The 17440-nt window shown below is 53.5% G+C and overlaps 1 protein-coding gene across 1 annotated transcript in view; it reads right to left on the bottom strand.

Annotated features, from left to right (window-relative positions):
* LOC111154121 (polypeptide N-acetylgalactosaminyltransferase 14) overlaps positions 1-17440 on the bottom strand; it is a 203971-nt gene that overhangs the window by 25785 nt on the left and 160746 nt on the right. Inside the window, exons 3-7 of the mRNA XM_022513524.1 lie at positions 17112-17210; positions 9579-9646; positions 8368-8433; positions 8097-8218; positions 508-595 (exon numbers count right to left, since the gene is read on the bottom strand). Of these exons, the coding sequence (XP_022369232.1) occupies positions 508-595; positions 8097-8218; positions 8368-8433; positions 9579-9646; positions 17112-17210 (443 nt within the window). The remainder of the gene's footprint in view (positions 1-507; positions 596-8096; positions 8219-8367; positions 8434-9578; positions 9647-17111; positions 17211-17440) is intronic.

The following is a 17440-nucleotide window of genomic DNA, read 5'->3' as shown; positions in this document are numbered from 1 at the left end:
GATAAAGGGCAGATGATAGAGTCAGGTTCAACAGAACCCAAGGGGGACAGGACAGACAGTCATGGGTGCGGCCCTTGGTCAGGAGTCTTGGGAAGGTGCGAGCAGGTTTTTATGGGGCTGAGTCATCTCAGATCGGTCTTGGGGGACCAGCACTAGGTCCTGAGCACAACCATGGTGGGTCTCAGAGAGTGTGTGGTGCCCAAGACTGTGGTGCCGGAACAGGTGAGGCCCCACCTAAGCCAGGATGTCCTTGCCTTCCCTCCTCATCCCAGGGTGAGCCCACATCGGAGCCAGAGCTCTGGGGTCTGGATGCGTCCTGCACGGGACCTGGGCCGTTGCATTCATAGTCTCAGTGGTTAAGGCTACTGTTGGGCTACTGACATTACAGGACACAGGGCTGGACGTTCCAGACAAACAACTAGAGACCTCTCCCCATTCTTCCCCTAGAAAGATCTGACCGGGGTAGTGGTGGTTCCTTGCTGGGGAGAAGGCGTTGGTCCCACTCACCCCCTCTGAGCTCCGTGGCGGACTCGATGTAGTTGAAGTTGTCCAAGCTGATGATGTCAATCACAGGGCACACCACCCGCGTGTAGTCCTGGAAGACAGCAGACTCTGGGCTCAGTCTGGGGTGTCAAGGAGCCAGGCCAGGTGTCAGCGGGCATGGAAGGGCCCTGCCCTCATAATGCCAAGCTGGTTTTGTGGCTTGACCAAGCACTTCTATCTTTGGATCTCAATTTTCTCATCTATAACATAGAGCACTGGAGACTGTGACTGCCCTGGTTCTAATGCCTAAAATGCTAAAAACCTTTCTCTGACTTCTGGTGGCTTCCTCAGCCCCAAAAGCCATCGGAGCATGGTAGGGACCCAGCAAGGGCCAAAGAGTGAGGACACTGAGGAAGGGGAAGGCAGGAAGAAGGGGGCTTTAGAAGTCAGCCACCATTGGTGGGCTCCAAGGAGGCAGAAGCCACAGGCAGCCCGGAAGGTGACCTCAGTCTGTAGTTGCATGAAGCAAAGCCGCACCCGCACAGGAAGAACACCTTGGAATTTCCAAATATTTTAATCTGATGCGTATGTTTCTAGGCAGGTGAGATATAGCATCTCTGGAGACTCTGTCCTTCAGATGTCATCTGTGGTCCTCACTGATCTATGCCTCCAGCCCTGACTTACACCCCCTTGCTCCCAGACTTGGAGGGACTAGGCCACTGGCCCCTTCCATGGGGATTTCACATGGACTTTCAGTGACAGCTTCCTTATCTTCTCTCCAAACGTGCTCCTTTCCCTTGGGTTGCCTGTTTCTGCTAACAGAACAATCACGCAGCCCTCTTCTTCCCAGCGCAAAGAAGCTTTGCCTCTGCCCATCACCCTGATCAGTCCTGCCAATTCGAACTCCGGAACTACTCTTCTGAGCGTGGCGTGCTTCTCCTTTTCCCTCACACCTGGTGGACCGTGGTGGACTCCTGACCTCAGCTCACCCTCTTCCCTTTGGTGGCCGGGGAAGTTGTCATTTGGTTGGGAAAATCTCACTCTGTGGCTCAGTTGCTAAGACCCTGAATTGCCCAGAAGATAGGGCTCACGCTCCTTAGCCTGGCATGCGGGACCATCCACAAAGAGCCTGTATCTCACTCTGCAGCCTCCTCACCTGCTGCATCCCATAGACTATCCTGTCCACAGGCATCAAAGCCACCCAGAAAATGTTTTCAAAATATGCAAGACATATTCGCCAGTGCCTGGGGGCTGTCAGGGCATTGCATGGGTTTCTAAAGTCTTCCCCGCTCTGGGTGAACGGCTGGTACCTGGCTCACAGGAGGAGGGATGGGGAGCAGTGGGAAGGCCACCCCACAGCCAACCAGGAACCAGACAGGCCAGGAGTACCGGCAGGTGTGGGCAAGTCAGGCAGGGCCTCTTTTGCAGCCTTCCGCACTCCCCACCTCCCCCCCGACCCCCTGCCCCCATTCCCATCCCTGGCACGGGTGCAAGCCTTTGCTTCTCCTTACAGCCATTTCATTTCCTGGTTCAATCTCTCTCCCGAATGAGGCTGTCCTCTTATTTTAAACTCAGACTCACCAGGTGCCTGCTTTTATGTTCACAGACTTCGTCTGGCCCTCGGCTTCCACATGTGACTCATCCTGACAGTGACAAGGTACCTCAGAAGCCGAGTGGCCCGTGTGGAAAGAAATGCTCATTTTCAATGCATTGCTTCTACCTCAGGGACATGCACAGATGCTTCTTCTGCAGCCAGCATGACACCTGCCCAGGTGCCTCCGCTCTCCGGGCTCTCCTTGGGCAGTGTCACCTTGCGCCTGTGTGTGCATGCGTGTGTGCGTGTGTGTGCGCGTGCACGTTCAGCCATCCACACTCATTCCCACCCATAGACATGATCCCAAAGACACTCCTGGGACTTGAATTCTGACACGTTCTCACAAGTTCAGAGACCAAACTTCTGTGAGTCGGACATAGTTCTCATTTTGCCTTTGCTTGTTGAGTTTCGGGGTCTCTGTAGCTTTACGAAGTCTTTATGGGGAGGCTCATATGGTCAAGGATTCACCTTGCCCACAGGTATGCTTGGCCCTTGCCCGGCTTCTGGGCAGTAACTTCTGAGCCCTCAGAACGTCCTGCCTCTGTTTACCTGCGTGCCTTGGGATATACCAGACAGTCTATGCTAACAGTGTGACTTAGGCTAAGGGCCTTGGTCTGCGTGCGACCAGCTCACCCTGACCTCTGGAGGCGCGTGGAGACCATGGGTGGGGAGTCAGCCATAATTCTATGACTGATCCCCAAAACAAACACAAAGCCCAGACTCCAAGGCTTCGGTGGGTTTCCCTGTTTCTCAGTGACCTGTACGTGTTCTACACCATTGCTGGGAGAAGGAAGTGCTGTCTGTCCAACACCACCGAGGGCAGTCCACCGGAAGCTCACGTCTGGAACTTTCTCTGTGTGCCTTTCCCTGCTGCGGAGTCTCACCTGCATCCGTTTTGCTATACTAAACAGCAATCAGGACTAGAACAGCCTCGCTAAGTTCCAAGTCCTTCTAGTGAATTACTAAACCTGAGGGTGGTCTCAGGTTTAGTAACTGCAATCCTGGTTTTTTAATTTCTCCTCAATATTTGGAAACCGAAATATGAAATAAAATGCCGGTTGCTTACCTCTGGCCACAACCTTTCCGGGAAGCCGCCCAGGGACTCAGCCTCTGGGGTGCATGGGCTTTGGTACCCTCTCCCTATAGGTTCTGAGGGCTTTTGCCCTTCTCTTATCCCTGCTACAGCTCATGTGTGGTGTCTGCTTGAGTCATGGAGACCAGAGAGGTGATGAGGGACCTTTGGGGCTAAGAGCTGTGTGGAGACACGACCTTCAAAAGATGCTGTACAAGGCTGTATGCCAAGATACAAACCTCTCTGAGGGACCTAGGGGGTCATTCCTGCTCGGTCCGCCTGTGTAGCCCTCAGAACCAGCCCTCAGCCTGCTGGGCGCGGGTGATCCTCTGGCACTGGCTGAAGAGGCTGAAGAGGACACAGGTCAAAGGCTGGCAGCAGAGTGGGCAGGTCGGTTCCTGCTGAGAAAGATGGCCTCTCCTCCTACAGGTTCTGGGATAGAGGGACTCTCCATAAAGATACCCAGACCCACCACAGGTCCCTGCTTGTGTGCTCCAGGAAGCTGGTCTCCAAGGCTAGGCCCACAGGTAGGTGTAATCAGGCAGCTGGACGAACCCCTGACAGACCCAGAATTGTACCCCTTCTTCCTCCTTCCACAACACAAATCAGAGCCCAGGCCCCAACCCTGCCCCATGGACAGGAGCCCAGCAATGACAGAGACTGAAGGCACCACCCAATGGCCATCAGTGCTCCCTACGGTACACCTCTCCTTCTTCCACTCATTCATATAATTAAAACCATATTGGGAACAGACCCTGAAAACATTCCGAGAGATGGCCACTTGGCGGGCTCAGCTGGTGAAGCATCCAACTCTCGATTTCGGCTCAGGTCATAACCTCAGGGTCGTGAGATCGAGCCCCATGTCAGGCTCTGCACTGGGTGTGGAGCCTGCTTAAGATTCTCTCTCTCCCTCTCCCTCTGCCCCTTGCCACCCCTCTAAAAAAACAGTAAATAATAATAATAATAATAATTAAAAACAAAACCTGCTAGAGAGATAGATCATCACTCATTTGATCAACCAGCTTTACAGAACACTTCTTATAGTTTAGGAATTGTGACAGGTACAAAGATAAATAAGGCCTCACAGTCTAGGGAGATGGGGAACAGGGGACAGAGGATTACGATGGGGCCTCTAAGGCAGCCGGGAGGGATGGGTGCAGGAGAAGGAGGGGTCCTCAAGGAGGTGACAGGAGACCTGGGTTCTTGTCCTGACTCTGCCGTCTAGAATCCATGTCACCTTAAACACACCAGCACACACTATAAAGCAAAGACAAATTATTATTTGAAAAACTATCTTGCCTTCCTCACAGGGCTTTTGGATGGAACAAGGGAGGGAGGCGTGTGAAAGACTTTGAAACATATGTAAGCCATTATTTATATAAATTTACCAAATGTTACAGGGACTGAAATTTCTCAAAATCACTTTTTCCAACCAAAGAAATATGGAGATGAGGAGCGGGGGGGAAAGAGGCCTCTGTTAAAAAAAATTAAAACCAACCTGGTGCTTGTTTCAAGTATCATCAAGTAACTGAAGGGAAGAAACAGGACGTCGAGAGGGTTCCGTACGGGCAAGACCAGCTGAGGACAGCTTCTGACAGCCCAAACCCAGCACTTTCTTATCTCTTTCTATTTTTGAAAATCCCAAACTCCAATTACAGCTTAAAATTTCCACTTCCACTTACAAGACAAATCACGTTTTACTCTGAGACAAGACAAAAAGACGCGTGTTAACACGGGCTGACACACGCCCACATCCCTGTCCTGAAGGGGAAGTCTCAGCTGAATGTTCCATCAACAGGAGTCAGCGTCTGGTAAAAACCTCTGCAGCCCACAGAGGCTGCTGTGGCCCCTGCAAGGGGCAGGGTCCGACCACAGCCCCAAGTCTGTCCAACCAGTCCTCTGCTACCAAAGCTTTAGGTCAGACAGTGGTGGGGACCGGGGAGGGTGAGCCCTATTGTGGAGCCAAATGCCTCCCACAGGAGCACTGGACTGCGAGGAGCGCTCACACGGAGGAAGGAGAAGATGCAAGCTTCATTAAGGCTGTCCGAGGAAAGCAAGGTCCCCTAACATATCCTGCAGGGCCACATCAGCCTGGGGGGTGGGGGGCAGGCGTCCTAAAGGTCAAACCTTGAACTGCCACGTGACCCCACCATACCGCTCATTGGTATGGACCCCAAGGGACTGGGAGCAGGTACTTAAACTTACATACTAATGTTCACAGCAGTGCTATTCACAAGAGTAAAAAGGTGGAAACAACCCAAAATGTCTATTAGCAGAGGAATGCGTAAACAAACTGTGGTATTCGGGCAGTAATTTCTGCGACATCAGACAACTTCTTTCTAGATACGTCTCCTGAGGCCAGGGAAACAAAAGCCAAAATAAACTGCTGGAATTACATCAAAATAAAAAAGCTTCTGCACAGGGAAGGAAACAATCAACCAAACTAAAATACAAGCCACTGAATGAGAGAATACATTTGCAAACCACCTATCTGATAGTTAGTCTCCAAAAATAATAAAGAACTTACAAAACTCGACACCAAAAACAAAACAAAAAAACCCCATCAATTAAAAAATGGGCAGAAGACCCAAGCAGACACTTCTCCAAAGAAGACATCCGAATGGCCAACAGACACGTGAAAAGATGCTCATCGTCACTCATCATCGGGCAAATGCAAATCAAAACCACAATGAGATACAATTCCACAGCTGTGAGAATGGCTACAATCAACAAGGCAAGGAGCAACTGTTGGAGAGGATGTGGAGAAGGAGGAAGACTCGTGCACCGTGGGTGGGAATGCGAGCTGGTGCAGCCCCTCTGGGAAACAGTATGGAGGTTCCTCGAAAAGCTAAAAATGGAGCTGCCCTACAATCAGTCATCACACCACCATGTATTTACGCCCCCAAATACGGAAACGCTAATTCAAAGGGATATATGTACCCCTATGTTTATTGCAGCATTATCTACAATAGCCAAACTGTGGAAGCAGCCCAAGGGGCCACCAACTGATGAATGGATAAAGAAGATGTGGGAGAGAGGGGGAAGGAGGGAGGGAGGGAGAGAGAGAGAGAGAGAGAGAGATCCAGTGGAATAGTACTCAGCCACAAAAAAGATGAAACCTTGCCATTTGCAACATCACGGATGGATCCAGAGGGTATAACGCTAAGTGAAATAAGTCAGTCAGAGAAAGACAAATGCTGTGTGATTTCACTCACATGTAGAATTTAAAAAATAAAACAAATGAGCAAAGGGAGGAAAAAGGAGAGAGAGAAACCGAGACAGAACTTTAGCTGCTGGGAACAAACTGATGGCCACTAGAGGGGAGGTGGGTGGGTGGGGGATGGGTGGCACAGGGGAAGGGGATTTGGAGCACACCTATTGGGATGAGCAATAGATAAATTGTTGAGTCACCATATGGTACACCTGAAACTAATAGAACACTATGGTAACAATACTCGAATTAAAAAAATTAACAATGTGGTATATACCGTGATGTTGTGATACAAGACGAAATCTCCATGTGGTCTTTGTTTGTGGTTCATCAAACAAGAGCTTCTGAAACCTTTGGGATTTCGTGAGTGGAGGGGTGACGGGGCATCTGTGTGATCCACGGCAATCCTCTCTCACCAGACCTGAGTTTATGCTAATGAGGCAACTGTTCTGGGGTGGGGGGCATGGACCAACCACGTGACAGAGGGCTGGCACTTTCCGCCCCACCCCCAGTGCCCCTCCCCTCTGGGACACAGAGAGGGGAAGATCTGGAAGGGGCTCCAGGGCCCTTCAACTACATGGTCTGTTCCTAATCTATTTCTCAATGCAGACCTCTTCACCTGGATTGTGGAAGAAGGAGGGGAAGAGAGGATTTTCCTAAAGGGCACTAAGTGTCCCTCTCAATCTCAGGGCAGGTGATCCTGTGTGATCACGTCTGGGCCCCCGTGTGAGAGCTCTGCTCACACACCGAGGTTCTCTCACCAGAACGAACAGAGTTGGGAAGGATTTCCCACTTCTCTGAGTGGTTCACACACAGGGATTCTTTGGTCAACACTGTCATTTTGAGGGGCGGGGAGGGGCAGGGGAAGCAGGGTAGCTGCCGCAGAGAGCCAGGAGGAAATCACCACGCCTCAGGGCAGACGGTGTGGGGGCTCTGGTGTGCGTGGTGCCCGTCAGGAAAAATCAGCCCAAGTTACACCACTCCCCCCACGCCATGGCCTCATTTGCGAAATGGGTATCTGAAAAATACCCAGCCTCGTACTTCACAGAGCAGCCGCGGGAGTCAGAAATGCAGGGAGGACAGCAACAGCCCAAATGCTAGGCTCCTACAACACAGTGCCTTCTGTAGATCAGGACAGGGGTGGACGGTCTTTGTGGAAGATCGAACGAATGGGGAACATTAAGGTTTTTTTCACTTTCAAAAGTAGCGACTGAGAATGGAGAGAGGAAGCATGCAGAATTTCGGAGCAATTTAAGGGCAGGCAGAGGCCAGGAGCTCAGGTTTCTCAGCATCCCGTCCACCTGCCTCGGCCTCCAGGCAAGGGTGATGCATGGGTGGAGGGAAGACAGAAGCCTCGGGAACTGGGGGACAAGAATCAGTTAACTCCGCTGCCTCCTTGTCACAAAAGGCACATATCAGGGCTCCCTTTCTGGAATATTCTATTGTCTGCACCCAAGAAGCTGCAGGCGTCACGTATCAGCAGCTGCCATTAGCCCCACTCACAGGCCTGCCGCGGGTGACAGCATGAAACGGAAACACGTCCCCAACTTTGCCCCACCACTGCCCACTGTGTGACCGTGGATCTCAGTGTCTTCATCTATATAACATGGGGCCAGCGATGAGTCTCATGCCCCTCCCAGAGGGCCTGGGAGGGAGCGGCATATGTGAAGTACGGGCTTGAGAGAGCCTAGGGAAGGTGGGGACACAGCCCCTGACCCTCAGTCTGCCCCACTCACCTCTTTGACTCTGTGCAGCAGCGGCTGGAGCCAGTCCCTGTTCACCTCGCAGTGGCTGTCTAGGAAAGTCAGAGTGGTGCCCTTGGCCACATTAGCACCCCGGATCCGGGACCGGACCAGACCTGTGGTAGGGACAAACAGGCATGTGGATGCCCCATCCTCTGTCTTCCAGAGAGTTCATGGAGGAGCAACAGGACAGCCCCCTCATGCTGAACACAGGTGGATGCACCCCCCCAACCCCCCCCACTCACACCCCTCTACACAGACCCACCTTGTCGCTCGCTATTGCGTATGCACTTCACCTTGGGCAACTTGATGAGCTGTAAGCAGTCCTCAGCTGTGAAGACAGAAGGTTATGTGGTGTGAGCATCCCAGGACTCGCTGGAGTGATGTGAACCCGAAGATTAGGCAAGGCAGCCCAGCCTGCCGTCCCTGTTCCCAACCACAGAGCCCCGTCCCAACGCCAGCATGGTTGTGGGTTTTGGATGAGGCTGACCCAACACTTCTATCCATATGCAATGTGGCCCACTCTGTGCAAAGTGACCACAAGGGGCCCTCTTTGGAGCAGGTCAGTCACACAGCAGCACCTGTGTGCTTACTAGGAAGCACTTCCTGACGGGGACACCTGGTATGGTATGGTCACCTGGAGAGCCTTTTCCTTTTCCATAGACCATTAAAAATATGAGACCAGAGTCCTGCTCACTCTAGTGGGGTCTAGCAAAAACTGCTGGGAGACCACACAATGGATGAGATGAATGTTGGAGTTTCCTTTTTGATTATGCACTTCCGATACTGGAGACCTTATCTGTTGAGTGGTCTGTCCACTGTGCCCCATCACACAGAGCTGGACTAACTCTCCCCATTCAGGGGAATGTGTCAGGATGGGCAGGAGGAGACCCTATCTTAGGTATCACCCCAGATCTGTCTCTGCCTTGTCTCCTTACCCCATCCCTTGCTGGATTTATCAACCCTGGGATGCCACCATGTTGGTTTCACTTCACTGGTCTACCAGCCTTAGCCCCTCTCCCGTGGAGCCCACCCAGCTCTTCATGGGAATGAAAGGAGAGGGTATTTCTGGCTGTGATCAGGCTAGCAGATGATCACAGATACAAGTCAGAAACTCTAGCAATAACAATTGCTCTGGGTTCTGGGTCCTAGGGTCAATCCTCCAAAGGTGTCCCTGTCCAGAAATGTAGGTTGGGTGACAATGACACACATACACACACACACACCAACCCAATCAAGGATCAACTAAATCTACTGCATATGTCCTCAAAGACTCGCAACCGGGAATCCAAGACATTGTTTTTAAAATGCAAGGTTCGTCTCCCTCCTGAGCCCCTGATGGACACTCAAAGTCTTCCACACGTGCTGTAAACCCAGGCTTTCCTCCCTCCCCGGAGAACCAGTGGCCTGGCCTCTGCCTGTTACGCAGGAACAGAAACCTTCACCTACAGAGCAAGGGGGCGAAGATATACTTACGGTCATTGCTGAAGTCATCCACTAATATGATCTCCTGGATCAGATTCATTGGCGTGCGGTTTAACACGCTGCGAGGCAGAGGAGGGAGAGAATTATGACGTCTAGCAGCAAACGCCTGTATTAACCAAGCTTTACCTAGACACCATTGTATTTGAGGAATGAAAACTCAGGGCAGCCCAAAGGGCTCACGCAGTCACACGGCTCACCTGTGAGCCCCTGGGACACGACCCTGCCTCCTGCTAGTGAGTGCGGCCGCGGGTGCCCCATGCCAAGGCAGGAACCCAGGAGTCATCCTCAGTGACTGCCCTCCCCCGCCACCACCCCAAACCCTGTACCGGGTCAGTGACCGAGACCTGCTCGTCTATGAGAGAAGGTCACTCAAACCACTTCCACCTCGTCCACCTTTGCCACGGTCAACTTCTGCCCCATTTTTTGCAGCAGCCTTGACCTGACTGGGCGGTCCTCGCAGGGCCTCTGGAGTGAGCCTTTGAAGGCTCGATCGGATGGCTCATTGTGAGACTTCCCTCACTAACGCAGACAGACCAGCAGACAGAGCCTGCACAGTGGCTCTACAACACCCCTGCCCAAACCCTCAGCATGCTCGCTCTTCACCATGTGGCCATGGCCCCCATTGGCAGCCTCCTCACGCCCAGAACCCTCGTCTGGTGGCATCCTGCTTGTTCCTAATGGGGACCCCTGTCTCCCTCGAAGCCGTGGTCTGCAATGCCCCTCCTGTGCCACAAGGACCCGTTCACTGCACCCCTCCCCCACAGCCACCTGCTACTTAGCGAGCACTGACTCTTTCCTCTTCCCGAGGCCTTCATCGTGCCCGACGCTGAGGGCTGGTTTGCTAGCCCTACGGGATGGTCGTGTCCCTGGGGGCAGGGTCCCTGTCGGGACTCTCTGTGCTGCCAGAGGCCAGCCCAGAGCCGTGGCCCGTCATTCCCTCCAGGGACGTGTAGTGCCCACCTCCTATGCGCTCAGCACTGGGTCCACGAGGAACAAAGGGGATGTCCTCTCTGCCTGCCAGCAGCCCACTGTCTAGGAGCTCCTTCTTACAAGCTGTGTGATCTGGGGCTAGTTACTGTTCTGTGTAGCAAGAAGCCCCATCTGTAAAACAGGGATAAGAATATCTGTACCTACCTCACCGGACTGTTGGGAGAATTGGAGAGAGACTGTTTCTAGAGGATTCAGCACCATGTCTGGCTCGAAGTGGCAATTACTGCTATTTTGGGGTAGTAGGAATGAATGATCTCGGGATTGACTTCATGTGCTGGCCTGGGCTATGGATCGGGACTCCCAGGGCGAGGCTGGGTTTCCATGTTCCTTTGGGATCTCCCAAAGGGGGCTGTAACCCACTTCCAAAACCCCCCAGACTGTACAGCTCCTCAGACAACTTCTGGGGCCACACCACTTACGGTGGGGTGCCCATGGTCCTGCACGGGTCGGAAAGGGGTTCACATGGTGCTGCTGGCGGAGGCGCTGTGAGTTCCCTCAGGAGGGCAGATCCGAGCCCTGTTTCTGGTGAGCCTCCCTGTCTAAGCAGGGTGCAGAGACTCTCCAGGAGGAGAACTTTGCCTGGAGGTACTTTTATTTATGAAGCCTTAATTCTCACCATGGCAACTAGTATAAGGTGGGAGAGGAACCCTGACTCCAAGCCCTGAGCTCTGCTGTTGGGAGGTGGGGACAGGGAGGGGCAGGCGGTGGTGGGGGGAGACCCTCACCACTTGGGATCAATTGAGAGACCCAAAGAAAACACACACCGACCCAATAACCAGTCTTGTAATCAGACAGGGAAGGGGGATGGGGAGGGAGGCAGCAAGAGAGGGAAAACCTGCTTGAAGAATAGCCTCTAATGAGGTTTGATTAAGGCTGCAGCTTCTGCGTGCGATTCCCCCCAAATCCCCGCCGGCTCTTTGAAATTCAAGAGTTCTCTTCTGTGAACATCAAAAGGTAAATCGTGTGCAGCTCCGTGCTGGTTGAACTGAGAGATGATTAGCGAATAAAAAATGTCCAGGTTTTAAAAAAGAAAACAACCCAGAAATCGTCAGCACTAAGTGCTAATTAGACCATTTCCTGGTAACACCTGGCTTGTTTTTGCTCCTCTAATCAGAGCAATTGGAGTGAGAGCGGGGGGCTCCAGGAACATGGGTCTGGACCGGGAGGGCCTGCGAAAGGCAGGTGTTCTGGGCTCCTGGGGTGGCTGGAGGAAGAAGGTCAAGTGTAGTCCAGGGGAGCTGACCTGGCCCCATATGGTCCTCCCCAGGGCTCTCCTTCTGCACATCCACTGCCACTCCCACCACCCCGCCCCTGGTTGCTCTGTGCTCCCCCTCCCAACGTTGCTGTCCCCAGTCTGTCCGCCAGGACGCTTCACTAGCCCCTCTGCCACGGAGCCAAACCTCCCTTTCCTCCAGCTTTGGATAAGCCTCTCTCTCCCAGGACTGCTCCATGCCCTTTCTCGACAGCCTCAGCTGGGGAGTAAGTGCTCGCCTCACTGGCGTACCCGGGGCCCACTCTGCCTGGGAACTGTTCTAGAACGGGGCCTCCCTTGCCACAGCTCACTTCTCTGCCAGAGGGGGGCTGTGTAGCCAGCACCCACCTTCACCTTCCGCTTGGCTGCCGCCGTGCCTGTGCGGCAGGGCCCACACGGAGCCTCCCGGGGTGGGGGGCGGCGGGCATGGCCGTGTGAGCAGCGTGGGAGGCCGGGCGGTCCGCCATCCCGAACAAGACGCCAGGCTGCTCCTAGCCTTCGTTTTCATCTGTAATTACATTTTCCTTGTAAAGGCAGGCGATATTAATACTTGACCTACTTCACAGGCTTTTGTGCATCTGGAATGAGGAAATGTATTTGAAATTGCTTTGTGAACTCTGAGGTGCTCTACGCGGGCTGGGTTTATCAACTGCTCCATAAATACCAGCGGAATGAAGACCTGGGGCCCGGCTGGCAGTTGAGTTTGGGCGCTCTGCAGCTCGGATGACTTGGGGTCAAGTACTCTACCCACGCCGGCTCGAGAGCATCAGTGACGAGGTGCTTAGGTACTTAGCTACTGAACCTACAACACCCGACTTCCTCAGCTGCGTGGAAGGTGCTGAGCACTGAGCTTGGCCCCGCAGCTGCTTTCAGAATCTGGGTATGGATAATAAGGAAGATTCTGGTTCTCAAACGGTGATCCCAGGGCCAGCAGCCTCTACGTCACCTGGGGACTCGTTAGAAAGGCAAGTGATTGGGCCCCACTCTGGACTTACTGAGTTAGAATCTGGAGGATGGGACGCTCCAGGGCTTTCTGATGTGGGCTCCGGCCGGAGAGCCACACAAGGCGGCTGCCTACCCAGGCTGGAGAGCCATCATGACACCTGCTGTGACTTGCACAGGCTCCCTCTGTGCCACATGCTGCATCAAGGACTTTACCCACCTGAACTCACTCTTCCCCATCACCATGTGAGGCAGTTATCAGTAGCTCTCGTCTTATAAAAAGGAAACTGGGCAGAGAGGTCAAGGAGCTTGTCCAGGGTCACATGGTGGGTAGCAGAGCAGGCAAATCTGGCTCTAGGGTCCCATTTCTTATCCACCTTAATCTAAGACATTGCTCCTTGAAATCCAGGGTAGTTTCACAAAACAGCAATGGTTAAAGAGATTTGGGATATAAAGAGATCAATTGCACAAGCTCTTGAGCGCCCCTGGGGGTGGGTAGGGGTGAAGGATGCCGGGAAAGGAAGGGGACAGCCCTGGGTCTCACATATACACAGGGACCCCCTGCAGTACCAGACAAGATAAACTGTTCCTCAGGGCTTATCTTCTCTTTGTTTAAGGAAAGAAGTACCCTCGTTGATCTGGGTTGTGACTCTTTCCCTCCCCGTCAGCATCCCCATCAGGCTTCTGCTGGCTCTGAGTGCCACCATGTGTGCCCTTCCAGCCCCCAGTCCCACAGCTAACTCAGGAGCTCAACGGGCAAGAGGGCTCGGGCAGGGATGAACAGAGGGACGAAGGCTTGGCCAAGTGCTGGGGGAAGGGAGGGGAAGAGAGGGTACATTCAGTCCTACCCTTGAGCGTCTTTTTGTGAGAGCCTGGCAGCAAAGTCATCAGAATTCTGGAACATGAATGATGGAGGATCTTAGAGAATACCCTTGCACTGGGGACAACAGGAGAGGAAGTGATCCTCATTCAGTCCCATCTCAGGGCCACTGATTTATTTGTGCCTTGGGATAGGGAGTGTAAGAACGGTAGAGAATCCCAAGGAAATAATACCTGCCATGGAAATTTCTAGAAGTCATCTTCCTCGCTTCCCCCGCTAAAATTCTCCTTTACCCTGCTTAGGATAGAAAAGCCTGTCTGTTCACACACAGGTCCTCCCTTCATTCTGAGGTTTTCGTGTATCATGCTTGGATCAGAGACGGGGCGCCTGGTTTATATCAGAAGTTCCTCAGAGGCGGGAAATAGATCCATGGGCTCTCCTGGCAAAGCACCCAGTTTGGTGTATGGCCTGGGACTTCCTGGGGGCCTTCTGAAAAGTATGGTGTTGATGGGCCTCAAGCCCCCTTTCAGAACATAGTGTACCAGGCCTCAGGGAAGCCCCCATCAGGCCAGCGGACAGAGTCGCTGGGGCTGCGCCCTTAGCTGTCCCTCCCCCCACTCCCCAGGGAGTCCAAAACCCGAGTCTTGGCTCCCGTGCCTCCTAGCCCAGTGGCCCGGGGTCTCCATTCACCTCACGCACCCCTGACTTCACAGGTTCCAGATGGGACTGCAGTTGAAGTGAGAAGAAATGTGTTCTGGAGACCATAAAGCTCAGCATACATTTAAAGTATTAATAACATTATTATAATACATCATTATTACAATTATAAGGAGATGGAGGAGTAGCGGGAGAAGGGAAAGTACGTTATAGAGCTGGAAAGGATGAGTCTATGGGCAGCAGCTGAAGTGACCCTGTATGGGAAATATGGGGGGGTGTTGGGAGCCCCATGGGGTCTTTGAACACCCCCAAATGTCCCAAGGTAATGTCTTCTTTTGGGAAGTGTGATAGAACTGCAAACACTGGAAATGTGAAAGGTATTTTTAGCCCCGCCCTTACGGATGGTGTCAGTGACCTACACAATGTCACACGGCTAGGAGGTGGCAAAGGAAGGACTGAACCCCAGGGACCCACAGTCTATTTTCTTTTGAAAGCCCAGTCGCTGTGCAGATACAGACATAGCTAATGTCTGCTAACCACAGTGGTCAGTCCCTTAGCTGACTAAACCCAAAGCAACTCCATGTGGTAGCTATGGTCATGATTCCCATTTCCCTGACTAGGCAACTGAGTCACAGGGAACTTAGAGATGAATAAGATGTAGTCCCTGCCCTAAAGGAGCTCCCTGAAGATGACATCTGGGAAAAATGCCTTAAGTGTTAGAGTTGAGATGGGCAGTAAAGACCCCAGAAGAAGGCCCTAAATGTGTGTGTATATGTGTGTGTGTTTGTGTTGAGGGGCTGGAGGTGTCTGGTGTCAGAGGACTCCTGCAAGGAAGAAGGGAGGCCAGCCCAGAAGGCAAGGAGCCTCTCTCTGATCCTATAGTGTCCTCATGGAAACATCTGGCATACATGCCCAGACATGACCTTGTGGAACAACCACCATGGTGGGAAAGGCAGAGGCTGCCCTAAGTCTGTTCTAGAAACTCTACCTCATGCCCAGGCAGACCATGACGGCAGTGGGGCTGTGGTCTGGCATTTTGTCAAAGCAATCAGCTCTGACAGTGCACCTGCTCACCCTGCCCGGCCCAGGAACCACGCTCTCCCCACACCAGAAAAGACCCAGGTAAATCGGAGGTCCCCAGACCCCTGCCCCTACACACACCTGCTCAGGTTTACAAATCCGAAAGGTACTTTATTCGTCTACCGCGAGGCTCATGGTGACTCCTGACAGTGACTCAGGACATCTTCTTGTTAAGATCTGAAGGCTTTTTGGGAAATCAGGTGCGGATCTCTGGACTGGTGGGGTGAATGCAGCAGGTAGGACAGACAGGGCAAGTAGCTGGCAGAAGGAATGAGCCAGCCAGCTGCCAGGGACATCTGGGCAGCAGACAGAGCTGCCCCTGTGGACAGGGGGAAACAATGTGCATTCGGGCAGGCCCATCCCTGCATTTCCATGGGATGCATGGACACTGCATAGAGGACGTTCATTGTAAGTGACAGGTGGTCCCCAAGACTTGGTGCCCGCCATCAGGGTGAGCCTACTACTGACTCCCTCCCACCACCTGGAGCTTCCCTGTCTGCCCCCCCCGCCAGGAACAGGAAAGTGTGGCTTCGTGATGGAAATGACGAGAGTTTTTGCCTTGCTTGACTGTACTCTCTAGGCCCTCCCTCCCTGTAGGATCAGCGACCCTGTGCTGTGCTGCCTACCAGACAGGGATGGGCTCATGCGGGCCGTGTGTCCTAGGGGCATGGAGGTATGCATGTGCTCTGTCCCAGGGTCAGCCCCAATACCAGGGCTGCTGAACACCACCCGGAGACCAGCCTGGCCCTTGGAGAATGCTGAGAAGAACTGAGGTCAGAGAGCAAGGGTTTGAACCCAGCTTCGCCACCATTGCTGAGCAACAGGAGGCTTTGATTTAGTGTCTCTGAGCCTCAGTTTTCTCAGCTGTAGACTGGGTACAGCAGCAGCCTCACACCTCCCCAGCTGAGAGCATGAGCCCAGGCATGTCTACACACCAGGGGCCTCCCGACTAATGGTCACCATTGCCACCATCTGAGATGCCAATGCAGCCCAAGACCCAAAAGAGGAAAGGGGGACAGATGGAGGGAGGGGAAGAGGGGTATGGGAGCTCCAGAGTTACAGAAGGACATGGTATGCAGAAGGGGAGCCAAAACAACGAGGGCCAAGCCCCCAGGGCCCCGACTGTGTTCTGAGGAGAGTTCTACTGGGAGCTGGTGCTGGGACGTTTGCATGTCTCAGACTCATGCAGGCCACGGGCCAAAGGAAGGATGCACCTGTTAGAGCAAGAGTGGGGTCCAGACTCAGGACTGAGGGCGGGTGGAGAGGCAGAGTGGGGCTGGGGCTGGAACAGAAGGGAGATGGCCGGGAAAGCAAAGGTCAGCCACTGCCCTCGGGCTGCTCTGATGCGTACCACGGCTCCTGGCCACGTGCGAAGCTGTGGTGAGGTGGGTGCTGGGAGAGGCGGCACTTGGCAGACGCAAGTTCTAATCCCAGCCCAATGCTGGGGTTGGGTATGGACTCCGCCTCGCCAGCCTCCACAACCTTGGCAGCTGTGGGAGTTAGAACTCATTCCAGAGGTAGTCTAGTACCACAGTCAAGGGCGAGAGCTCCAGGTTCTCTGTGGCTACCAGTGACAGGCGAGCTGGAGAGCACCACGGGCCTCTGTCTCTCCCCTATGAAACGGTACGCGCTGCCCCCACAGGAGTGCGGGGAGTGACGGAATGGATGCATGAGTGTCAGACAATGTGGGCATGGAGTCAGAAATGCCCGATGTTTTTCCGGCAGGGCCATTCCCCCTCCTGAGGGAGGGGCCTGGCGGGGCCAAGGAGGAGGGTCATCTTACCTGCGGATGGTTCTGAGCAAGGTGGAGCGGGCCTCGTTGTGGAAGGTGATGATGATGCTGGTGGGGGGGAGGTCAGCGCAGTAGACCAGCAGGGTGCATCTGGGGGAGGAAAGGCATGAGGACACATAAGGCCTTGGGGGGCAAAGCAGATCTAAATGGCTGGAACCAAGGGCACTGCGGCAGTCCCCAGTACAGACAGAGGCCTGGCGTCTGGGGGGACCACCCCAGCTGCACAGCACGGGTGAAGACCCCAGGGCAGGGAAAGCCCAGAATGACTGAAGCTAAATTGCCCACCTCCACAGGGAAACCTGGGCTTGGATCCAAGTTAA

Source organism: Enhydra lutris, unplaced genomic scaffold, assembly GCF_002288905.1.
Source record: "Enhydra lutris kenyoni isolate GAN:26980312 unplaced genomic scaffold, ASM228890v2 scaffoldscaffold35, whole genome shotgun sequence".
Lineage (NCBI taxonomy): Eukaryota > Metazoa > Chordata > Mammalia > Carnivora > Mustelidae > Enhydra > Enhydra lutris.
This window is presented reverse-complemented; position numbering and strand designations above follow the sequence as displayed.